The sequence below is a fragment of the Orcinus orca genome, chromosome 2 (assembly GCF_937001465.1).
Source record: "Orcinus orca chromosome 2, mOrcOrc1.1, whole genome shotgun sequence".
In the NCBI taxonomy this organism is placed as follows: Eukaryota; Metazoa; Chordata; class Mammalia; order Artiodactyla; family Delphinidae; genus Orcinus; species Orcinus orca.
The window spans coordinates 55,881,081-55,893,161 of record NC_064560.1 but is presented as its reverse complement, the minus strand read 5'-3'; the positions used below and the strand labels follow the sequence as shown (position 1 = coordinate 55,893,161).

Here is a 12,081-nt window from a genome sequence, read left to right as displayed (position 1 = left end):
ATGTACGCTCTCACTACTTCTATCTGACACTGCTGAAGATTCTAGTCAGTGCAATAGGCAAGGAAGAAGAATCAGAGGCAACCAGATGGGAAAAGAAGATGTAAGATGGCATCTTTCTGGTAATCAATAGCACATGATTGCCGCCATAGAAAATCCAAAAGAATCTATAAAAGAGCTACCAGAACTAGTAGGTAAGTTTAGCAAATCACAGGATACAAGCTCAGTCACAAAAATCAAATTTCTATATATAAATGAACAAAAGACAATTTAAAAAAAAATTAAGTACCATTAAAAGAGCACCTGTACACATTAAATACTCTAAGCATACACATTATAAAATATGTTATGCTCTATATACTAAAAACTACACAACACTGATGGAAAAAAAGAAACACTGATGAAATCAAAGAAGACCTAAATAAGTGGAGAGCTAAACCATGAATATATCCGTTCTCTCCAAGTTGATGTATACATTCAGTGCAATCTCAACCAAAATTCCAGCAGGATTTCTGTAGAAATTGAAATGTTGATTCCACAATTTATACGGAAATACAAAGGAACTAGGATAACCAAGACAATTTTGGAAAACAAAAAAGTTAGAGGACAGCAGTAAACAAGCTCTTACTTCTAAGAGTCCCTTGTCTTCCTGATCTTGGATGAATCTCAGCTCCCCCCAGAGCCATTGCTCCCTTTCCAGGCCCTCGGCTGGGGGGCAGGGGCAGGCTGGTCACTGCTGCTCTTTTTTTAAATTTAATATTTTATTTTATGCTGGAGTATAGTTGATTTATAATGCTGTTTTCATTTCAGGTGTACGGCAAAGTGCTTCAGTTATACATATATCCATTTGTTTTCAGATTCTTTTCCCATATAGGTTATTATAGAATATTGCGTAGGGTTCCCTGTGCTATACAGTAGGTTCTTGTTGATTATCTATTTCATCTATTTTATGATTATTTTATATATATAATGTTTATATGTTAATCCCAAAGTCCTCATTTATACCCCCCATCCCACATTTCCCCTTTGCTAACCATAGGTTTGTTTTCTATGTCTGTGAGTCTGTTTCTGTTTTGTAAAGAAGTTCACTTGTATCATATTTTTAAAGATTCCACATATAAGTGATATCATATTATACTTGTCTTTCTCTGACTTACTCCACTCAGTATGATAATCTCTAGGTCTATCCATGTTGCTGCAAATGGCATTATTTCATTCTTTTTTTATGGCTGAGTAATATTCTGTTGTATATATGTACCACATCTTCTTTATTCATTCATGTATCAATGGACATTTAGGTTGCTTCCATGTCTTGGCTACTGTAAATAGTGCTGCTATGAACATAGGGGTGCATGTATCTTTTCAAATTATGGTTTTCTCCAGATATATGCCCTAGGAGTGGGATTGCTGGGTCATATGGTAGTTCTATTTTTAGTTATTTAAGGAACCTCCATACTGTTCTCCATAGTAGCTGCACCAATTTACATTCCCCCCAGCAGTGTAGGTTCCCTTTTCTCCACACACTCTCCAGCACTTATTATGTATAGACTTTTTGATGATGGCCATTCTGACTGATATGAGGTGATACCTCATTGTAGTTTTGATTTGCATTTCTCTAATGATTAGTGATGTTGAGCATCTTTTCATGTGCTTTTTGGCCACCTGTATGTCTTCTTTGGAGAAATGTGTATTTAGATCTTCTGCCCAGTTTTTGATGGGGTTGTTTGTTTTTTGATATTGAGCTGCACGAGCTGTGTGTATATTTTGGAAATTAATCCCTTGTTGGTCTCTTCGTTTGCAAACTGCTGCTCTTTCCACCTCAGTCATAAATCCTACCTCCTCTGGGCCTCACGCCACCAGCACTACCTCTACTTACATTTTGGAAACAAATTCATTGAGAAGTTTGGTGCAGTCTTTCTTTTCCTTCAACTCTTACCATTGTCCCAGGCAACGCGAACGTCCATGGGGATGAGCCATTCAACGAGGCTCCCAGCTTGGCTGGGACATCTTCAGTGTCCTTCACTCCATTCCATTCAAGCCGCCCTATCCCTCATGGCCTTCTCGTCAGGGCACCAGCACAGTGGACGAGGGTGGACAGCAAGCTCCCCCAGGCCCGGCTGCATTCTTGGAGGGAGCGTTGTTGACCCCACACCATCCTCACTGTTCAAGCCAAGGTCACCTCCTCAGGGGCTGGAGGGGGCCCCTGAGTGCAGCGTTAGAAACTCCAGGCCTTGGGGGAGCAGGCCAGAGACCTCCAATCCATCCACCGGGGAGAGGGGTGTGACCTGATCACTTCACCGCATCTGCACACCCAGGCAGTCTGCAGCATTGTAAGATGCCCTGGGGGTGTGCCAGCTTCTTCGGGGTGGGGGGGATTGCACTGTCATTATAATGACCTATTGTCTTATGACGTTTTTTAAATATGGAAAGAAACAGTGCCCGGGCTGAGCAGAAGACTTAGGAATAGGCAGAATGAGATCAGAGTGAGCACGGCCGACGCTGGTGGGATGACGCTGAGCATTCCCAGGAGCTATTAAGGTAGAAGCCGTGGCCATACTCAACAGGAGACGGCAAGGAACACCCTGTGACCAAGAGGATGGGCCCTTGATTGCTGCCTTCTGGCTTCCTCCAACCCCCTGGATCAGTCGCTCTGGTGGGCTGCTGGGACCAATGAGCAGGGACCATCCCCTCTGTGAAACAGGGAGGTGCTGGGGGCCTCAGGCACAACCTCTATCTCTGTAGCCACTGCTCGTTTGCCAGCCAGCTTCCCAGGGCACTGGAGTTCACAGGGAGTTCCCCAGACCTGCTGGTTCACCATTGCCAGTATTTGAAATGACACCCATGGAGGACGAACCACAGGCCCCCGTTCCAGACGGCGACACTGCTCTCCATTCTCCCAGGTGCCAGCGTGGCTCTCTGGAGCCTCCAGATCCCCACACACTGCAACCCTTGCACACGTATGTACTACAGGGCTCCCTGTATACCGTAAATACCATTTTACCACCCACCAAGAGCTGCTTGGACCGTAGCTGCATCTTTCAAAAAATGTTCAGCAGTTTAGTTTCAGGGAAAAGAGAAGAATTGGGTTCATTGTTCATACACGTTTTTAAGCGGCCAATGTTAATTTTCAGGAGTAGGAAAAACTTGTAGGAAGAAAAAGAGAGAAGCGATATAAACAATTTTCCATGTCATTAAAGAGAAATCAGATGCTGTACATAAGAATAGATTGCCATGGGAGACTATAAAATTTCTTGCTCCAAATATCTTTAAAAAGGCAAAATAAGTACCCATCTGTTCCCTGATGATGGAATAGCAAAAATGTTGGCTCAGCCATAAAAAGGAACAAAATAATGCCATTTGCAGCAACATGGATGGACCTAGAGATCGTCATACTAAGTGAAATAAGTCAGACAGACAAATATATGACATCACTTATATGTGGAACCTAAAATATGACACAGATGAACCTATCTATGAAACAGAAACAGACTCACAGGCATAGAGAACAGACTGGTGGTTGCCTAGGGGGAGGAGGGTGGAAGAGGGAAGGATTGGGAGTTTGGGGTTGTCAGAGGTGAACCCTAAACTCCCAATCCTTATATATAGGATGGATAAACAACAAGGTCCTACTGTATAGCACAGAGAACTATATCCAATTTCCTGGGATAAACCACAATGGAAAAGAATATAGTAAAAGAATGTATGTATAACTGAGTCACTTTGCTGTACAGCAGTAATTAACACAACATTGTAAATCAACTATACTTCAGTTAAAAAAATGTTGGAGGGACTTCCCTGGTGGCACAGTGGTCGAGCATCCACCTGCCAGTGCAGGGGACACAGGTTCGAGCCCTGGTCCGGGAAGATCCCAGATGCCACGGAGCAACTAAGCCCATGTGGCACAACTACTGAGCCTGAGCTCTAGAGCCCACACACCACAGCTACTGAGCCCGCGAGCCACAACTACTGAGCCCACGAGCCACAACTACTGAAGCCCGTGTGCCTAGAGCCCGAGCTCCGCAACAAGAGAAGCCACCACAGTGAGAAGCTCAAGCACCGCAACAAAGAGTAGTTCCCACTCGCAGCAACTAGAGAAAGCCTGCATGCAGCAACAAAGACCCAGAGCAGCCAAAAGTAAATAAATTAAAAAAAAATGTTGGAAAAGCAGTGGCACGTGTCACATCCACATCTGCAACAACCTCTTTTAACATGTTCAGCCCTGCTTCGCAGATGTGGGAGTCAGAGAGTGAAATGGTGGAAATGGAAAACCCAGAAAGTGAAACCTTTAAAGTGGAAATCTCTAATGGTTTAAAACGCTCTCTGGAAAGATACTCCCTGCTGCATGTGACCCAGCTGGATGAACTAAGAACTGAAAGGAACGCAGTTAATAAAACCTTCCTATGAGATGTCGAGACGTCGCAAGGATGGGATGGGAGGTGGAAGCAGTGGAGCCTGGGTCACCTTTAAGGTCAGCCGCACGGTGTTGCAGTCCTCCCTCAGCGGGTTCAGCTTCAATGTCTCTCCAAGGTTGCTGCAGCCCGACGACTGATGCTGCATCTCACAGCAGACACACACCTCGACGCTGTCGAACTTAATCTAGACAGGAGTACACAGAGCTCACGGTTAAAACCGGGCACGTGCTTGAGCTACACACACGCTTAAGAACACCATGTGACAAGCATCTCATCTCGTTTTCTTTAAATAATAAAGCCAAGACGATTTTTTTAATAGACAAAAGACATCAGAAACACTATTAGGAATTATTTAAAATTTCTATTTTAAAAGCAATTAATAAAAAAATAAATTTGAAGAAATCTAAGCTATAAAGTTACAGAAAATTACATGAAGTTGAGCATGGAGACATTATCACATGTCTGTGATAACATACACTCTGTTCCCACGGTCAGCAGCTCCTGTCTCCCTTCATGGCCTAGCAAACTCCTACTCATCCGTCAAGACCCAACTCCAGCGCCATCCCTGAGGCCTTGTCTGGTTTCCCTCTCGGGAGCTGCTTGCTTCTCCCCTGCTGAAGACTCACTTTTTCAGCAGCAGTGACTCGTGTCTGTGTGCCCCCGAGGGCAGCTGCCACATCTTAACCATTACAATGTTCACAATGCCCAGGAGGTGTGGGCCTTCAATAAGAGCTGAATGAATAAAAACACCTGGGAAAATGAAAGACTATGGAAAGAAAAAATGCAGTTCAAGTGTTTTTAAAAGCCTGGACCCCAGGAGGAGAGCCACAGAGCACACCTGAGCCGGACCTGCAGCTTGAAGTGGACCTGCCCTGACCTGGTTGCAGGAATGAGAGAGAAATCACTACACTGCACACGCACACAGTTGTCCCCACCCATCTCCAGTCCCGGTCGGTTTGTCACACACGCACCCAACTGTTCACAGCCTTGGGCTTCTGGAAAAGTGAACTAAAAGAGGGACAGCTATAGGTCAAGGGCATCGTCCATGGCCAAATTTTCATCTATTTTAAACCTCTAGATAGTTTATCCTTTATCTATTTTATGCCTCATCTTTGCTCTTTTCATTCAGTCTTCTCAAATAATTTATAAATCACTACACGTGTGAGTGAGTGGGGGGGACCTCGTGTGTCCAGGACTGCTCGTTAGCGATTCTCCAAATCTGCGCGCAGGCCTTGGGGGCAGGACGGGAGGCAGGGGGAGGAGGGCGGTGTCCGCACAAACCACTGTCCCCTGCCACAGCCACCCACCTACGGCAGGAGGGGCTGCGAAAGCTGCCTTTAGAGATGCTCATGTTTTTAGAGATGTCTCCAGGCTCCAGGGCTGAAGCCCGGCTAAAGGAGCCGTACAACACTCCGGGAAATAGTGCAGCCCACACCTGACCCCGCACCCAGCCCTGGAGGTCCACAGGGCCCGCTGCCCACCAGCGTCAGGGCCGCCGTTGGTAGAGAGGCATGGGCCAGACCAAGGTGAACGGCCGTGGCTCTCTGGCCACTGAAATCTCCACGGTCATGTCATTGGCAATGTTTATTTCTGGTCTCAAAAAACTGGAAAAGAAGGGTTATGATTCTCGAGGCCAAGTTTTAAAAGGTAATGAGGGAAAAGGTAAAACTGTTAAAAGGTAAAACAAAGGTTAAAAAAAAAAGGTCAAAGTTCACCTCAGGTGCCCCTGCCCATTGGGGGTTCTGAGGTCCCCAGCCTTGGGTGCCGGGTGGACCCTGGCCATCAGAGCTGGGCATGTGCTCAGGGAGAAGACCACTCTGCCTCAGAGCATACTGGACCTGAGGTGCATGGGAGGGGAGCTGGGGCGGCACCACCCAGAACGGAGGCCGGAAGGAGGCCGGTGGACAGGCTCTCTCCTTGTCAAACTCTGCCCAGGCTCCCCCGAGCCCTCTTCCCCACAAGGCCTCAACCATGGCCTATAAGGCCTGAAAACACAAACAAGCTCTAACAGCTCAAGGCAACATCCCTACAGGACTTGACCCCCCCCCCAGAAGTGCCTGCCTGAGAAAGCCCAAGGCTGCCAGGAGAACCGGCTGCTTTTTCCAGCCTCGGGAGAGGGCCCATGTCCCAGCCTGTGTGGGAGGGGAGCCTGTCTCCGGTGACTGCCAGCAGCTGGCACAGACAGCGGGCATCTTCGCATGGACCCTGCTAACCCGTTGTGATTTTCCACTTCCCTGACTCTACTGAGGCCCCACTCCCCCCCACCCCCACTCCCTCATCCTTCCTTTAACACGCCTGGTCACCTCTGTGCAAACTGAAGTCGAGTTCAAGCACACACTCGACTCTCCTCCCAACTGCCACATTCTACTTCTAATGAAAACCTGTCCTCACCACTTTGAGGTAGAGCTCTGTCCATCTTTGACAAGGCCCAGCTCTGGGGAGCTGAGGCTACTGATTTCCCCCTGAGGCAGCCTGGGGCAGGGGCCTATTCTTGGCCTTCTCCCGAGGTGTCTTACACACCCGCCCTCAGCCCACTGTTTAAGGCACTGAGATTTACAACAAGAGTGAACAGGGGCTTCCCTGGTGGCGCAGTGGCTGAGAATCTGCCTGCCAATGCAGGGGAGATGGGTTCGTGCCCCAGTCCGGGAAGATCCCACATGCCTCGGAGCGGCTGGGCCCGTGAGCCATGGCCGCTGAGCCTGCGCGTCCGGAGCCTGTGCTCCGCAACGGGAGAGGCCACAACAGTGAGAGGCCCGCCTACCGCAAAAAAACAAAAACAAAAAAACACAAAATTAAACTATAGTGTTCAGAGGTGCATGCATAGCTGGTACAATTGTTTAGAAAATTAAAGATGTGAATATCATAAAGATTAGCATAGTGATTATCTTTGGGGGGGTGGAGAGGCAGTGAACTGGGAGTACATAAGGAGGGCTTTGGGATGCTGGGGACACTTTATTTCTAGACTTCAGTGGAGGTCACATGGTTATTTGACTCTTGATGAATTGCTAAGCTACATATTTTTGTTTTGTGCACTTTCCTATATGTGTTTTGTGTTTCTCAACAGAAAAAGTTAAAAACGGATGGGCTTGCTTGAAAGTAAATGAAATGTAAAACTTAAATTCGGAAAAGAATGAAAACAAAATAATAGAAAACAGAAAAAAAGAAATTTAACAAACATAAAAAGTGAAACTAATGGAATAGACATAAAGGTATTAGGACGAATAAAGCCTAATGATGATTCTTGAACAGACCAAAAAAAAATAATAATAATAATGCAAATCCTTGGTAGGATTGATTTTTGAAAAAGAAAGCCAAAGTAAACAACACTAGGAATGAGAAAGGAGATTTAACTATAAATATAGTAGAGATTAAAAGAATATGGGCGGCTCTACAGCCATAAATTTGAAAATCTAGAGGACATGGATAATTTCCTAGCAAAATAAAACTATGATACTGAGTCCATAAGATGCAGTAAACATAAAGATCAATAACCATAAGAGATTGGAAAGTCCAATATGGCATTTCAGGCTGAGTTCACTCTGACCTTTAATGAAAAGATAATTCCTACCTTTTAAAACAATTTCAGACCAAGAAACAAGGAAGAAAACACCACAGTTACCTTATAAAGCTAGCAAAGCCTTACCAGCAATTCTGAAAAGAAAAAACAAAAGCTCCCCACCCCCACTAACAAACCAAAAGGCCAATTTCTCCTTTCAATTAAAAAAAAAAAAAAAAACCCCACAAATATTCTAAGCAAAAAACTGGCTAATTGAATCCAATGCTATATTAAAGGAATTCTATTCCATGGCTGTATTAAAAAGGAATCTTGAATGAGAACTATACAACCCAAGTCAAAATGCCTTAAACAAGAAAGGGAATTTGTAGATTCATAAAACCAAAACCAGAGTCCAAGGTTTGGAACTCAGGTATGGTGGCAGCCAGGTACTGAAATGGTCTCGGTGCTGTCTTTCTCAGTCTCTGGCTACCCTTTCCTTAGGGTTGGCTCTGTACTCAGAAAGCGTCTCCTGAAAACACGTCCAGAACCTGGAAGCTTAGCAGCCTCACTGGTCAATGTGTGCATTCCGATTGCTGCAGCCCCAGGCCTGGCTGGCCACATAGCAAAGGGAGAAGTAAAACTTTGTTCTGTTAAACATTTTGTATTTACTTGTTTCCAAAGCCTAGGTTACCCTGAAAAATACCCAAGGTTCATTTTAGAAACAGAATTCTAGAACAGTGGTAAATCTATTAAGAAAATTTGTTCCATCAACAAATCAAAAGAGAAAAATCATGCGATCCTATAAATAAATATCATAAGACCACTGCATAAAATTTAGCAGGCGTTCATAATAAAAACTGTAAGTCAATTAAGAATATGAGAAAACAACTTAAGTTTGACAAGGCTTTTATCAAGCAAATGTCAAAAGCAAACATCATTTGAACTGGAGAAGTACTGGAGGCAATGCCACTAAGATCAGGAATGAGACAGTTATCCACACCCATGACCACAATTCTACACAATTGTTTTAGAAACTCTAGCTAATTTAATAAAATAAGAAAATACTGTAAGCTGTGTAAATATTGGAGAAGATGGAATTATCTTTCTTCTCAAATGTGGTTGAATATCTAAAAGAATCTAAGAGACTATACTAAAAATGACGGGAATTAAAGAGTATTTGTTACACTGGTTATAATAAATATGATACTAGTAACAACCAATTTAAAAAAATGCTAGTAACAACCAATTAAAAATTTTAAAAAACAATTAAAAAAATATGATACTAGTAACAACCAATTAAAAAAAGAAAAAAATACTCTATTTAAAGTAATAACAAATATAGGATACTTAGAAATTAAACACGACAATTTAATGACCTACGTGAAGCTATGTATAAAATGCTATTAAATGGCAAAAACTCAGGTACAGGAGATGTGGGTCATTTTATCTGGCTGCCCGCTACCACTGAGCCTTCCTCCCAGTTTGAGGAATCTCTTCGTTACGAGTCTTCCACTTTTACCGGAAAGGCTTCCCCAGGCGGCCTTGCAGCGAGAGAGCAGGCAGACGCCCCAGACTCCCCCCCATGGGACATGACAAGCCTGCAGGAGACTCTAGGTGGGAGCTTGGGATGCAAAGAGGCTTGCACTGAACCGGCTCCACTCTGGCCCTGCAAGTAGCAGACATGTGCTCCTTCCAGAAGGGCAGGATCTGGGGTTCTGAGGGCAGCGTCCAGAGCCCACAGTCAGCGGGGTCAGCCACAAGCCCAGGGGTGATGACAGGGTCCCCCTCACAGCAAGCAGTTCCTTGGTGTGATTTTGGACATCACTCCTTTCCTGGCGTTGTAGTCCCCAAACTTGATTTCTGGCCATTCTGGAGACTCTGAGCTATTGAGGGTCCTATAATAATTCCTTCAGGAGGAAAATAGCTCCAGTTGGTTTCTTCACAACTTAGAACCCGGACTGATACATATGGCCTGTATCCGTGGAGGGCACAATCGGCTCCCAAGTAGAAATCTGTGACATCCTGAAAATGCTGGTCCTTCCCAGGGATGCACAGGTGCGCGGGTACCCAAGCAGAGTCCCAGTGGAGTGGATAGAACTGGGCAAAAGTATTTTAAAGACTATTTGGAATAATAAATGTGCAAGAATTATCCCCCCCAAACTGGAAAAGAATGATAGGAGGAGTGGATGCCTTAACAGACATTAAATTAATTATCCAGATGCTATTATCAAAATACTAAGGTAACAGCTTAAAAATAGACTAAGAGTTCGATAGGATAGAATAGTTTCAGAAATTAGACTGATAATCTACAGGAATCCAGTATATGAGAAGCATTTCAATGCAGTAGGAAAAAGATAGTTTGCTAATAAAGGGTGCTGGCATAATAGGCTGTTCATCTACAGTTGTCTCAAAAACATAAAAAGATAAATTTTTTTTTTGTTTTTATTGATGTAGAGTTGATTTACGTTACGTTAATTTCTGTTGTACAGCAAAGCGGCTCAGTTACACATATATATTCTTTTTCATATTCTTTTCCATTACGGTTTATCACAGGATATTGACTATAGTTTCCAGTGCTATACAGTAGGACCTTGTTGTTTATCCATCCTATATATAATAGCTTGCATCTGCTAACCCCAAACTCCCAATCCCTTCCTCCCCTGGCCCCCTCCCACCTGGCAACCACCAGTCTGTTATCTATGAGTCTGTTCTGTTGATATGCTCATTTGTGCTCTATTTCAGACTCCACATATAAGTGGTATCATGTGATATTGTCTTTCTCCTTCTGACTTATTTCACTTAGTAAGATAATCTCTAGGTCCATCCACGTTGCTGCGAATGGCATTATTTCATTCTTTTTTATGGCTAATATTCCGTTGTATACATGTACCACTGGATATATATATATCTTCTTTATCCATTCATCTGTCGATGGACATTTAGGTTGTTTCCATGTCTTGGCTATTGTAAGTAGTGCTGCTATGAATACTGGGGTACATATATCTCTTCGAATTATAGTTTTCTCTGGGTATATGCCCAGGAGTGGGATTGCTGGATCATATGGCAACTCTCTTTTTAGTTTTTTGAGGACCCTCCATACTGTTCTCCATCGTGGCTGCACCAATTTACATTCCCACCAACCGTGTGGGAGGGTTCCCTTTTCTCCACACCCTCTCCAGCATTTATTATTTGTAGACTTTTTGATGATAGCTATTCTGCCCGGTGTTAGATGATACCTCATTGTAGTTTTGATTAGCATTTCTCTAACAATTAGTTACACTGAGAATATTTTCATGTGCCCGTTGGCCATCTGTATGTCTTTAAAGATAAAATATATTTGACTGATCATCTAAATTAAAACAATAAAAATACAGGAATATATAAAAGAATGGTTGCAGAAACATGGATGTGTGGAGTCCTTTGAAAAGCAAATCAAGGGTCTCAGAATCTGTGAAGTCTCAAAACAAAAGACAGACCCGGACAAAGCATGGGGGACAACTGGCCAATGAGGCCTGGGGCCGAACAGTCAGAACACACACGTTTCCCACTGAGGCCCCCAAGCTTCTAGGCTGTGGGTCTGGAGCTCCCGGATATATTTTCAGGAGCTGGGCAAAGAGTTAATATCCCTAACAGCATTAGGAATGAGAAAGGTGACATAAATACAAGAGCAGGGGGGATTAAAAATGAGAAGAAAATGCTGGGACTAACTGTGCCAGTAAATTTGAATACCTAGAAAAAATACAGGTGACCCTTGAACAATGTGGGGGTTTGGGGTGATGACCTCTGTGCAGCCCCAAATCCGTGTATAACTTTATAGTCGTCACCCCCAATTCTGGGCAGCCTTCTCTGCCACTCCGGAGGGACTGAACCCCCCTGAAACTCAAGTTTCCTGCTCCCCACGCACATTTCTCCCAGAGCACTGGTCCTCCTGCAGGGCACTTTACTCAACTGCCACCCCATCAAAGTGACAGGGCACAGTCCCAGGACAAGGGCCGCCTTTTCCCTCTGCATCCCCCGGGGCTATGCAGGGCCTGCATGGGGTGGCTGCTCCCAGCCAGCTCGGAAATAAACCGATAGATGAAGAATGATACGAAGGAAGATGGATGCAAAAGTGTCACTTTGGTTAATCCCATTGGCTCTTAAAGGCTTCAAGGAGGTTTTGTAATCATTATGTTT

At 44.2% G+C, this 12,081-nt stretch overlaps 1 protein-coding gene across 4 annotated transcripts in view; it reads right to left on the bottom strand.

The window, feature by feature from the left end:
- Positions 1-12,081, bottom strand: part of ENTREP2 (endosomal transmembrane epsin interactor 2) — a 363,383-nt gene that overhangs the window by 60,884 nt on the left and 290,418 nt on the right. For 3 of the 4 annotated variants that reach the window (XM_004278359.3, XM_049705698.1, XM_049705697.1), the window contains exon 4: positions 4,459-4,593. The exons of the other annotated variant lie outside the window; for it this stretch is intronic. In XM_004278359.3, the coding sequence (XP_004278407.1) occupies positions 4,459-4,593 (135 nt within the window). The remainder of the gene's footprint in view (positions 1-4,458; positions 4,594-12,081) is intronic. 4 annotated transcript variants of the gene reach the window in all.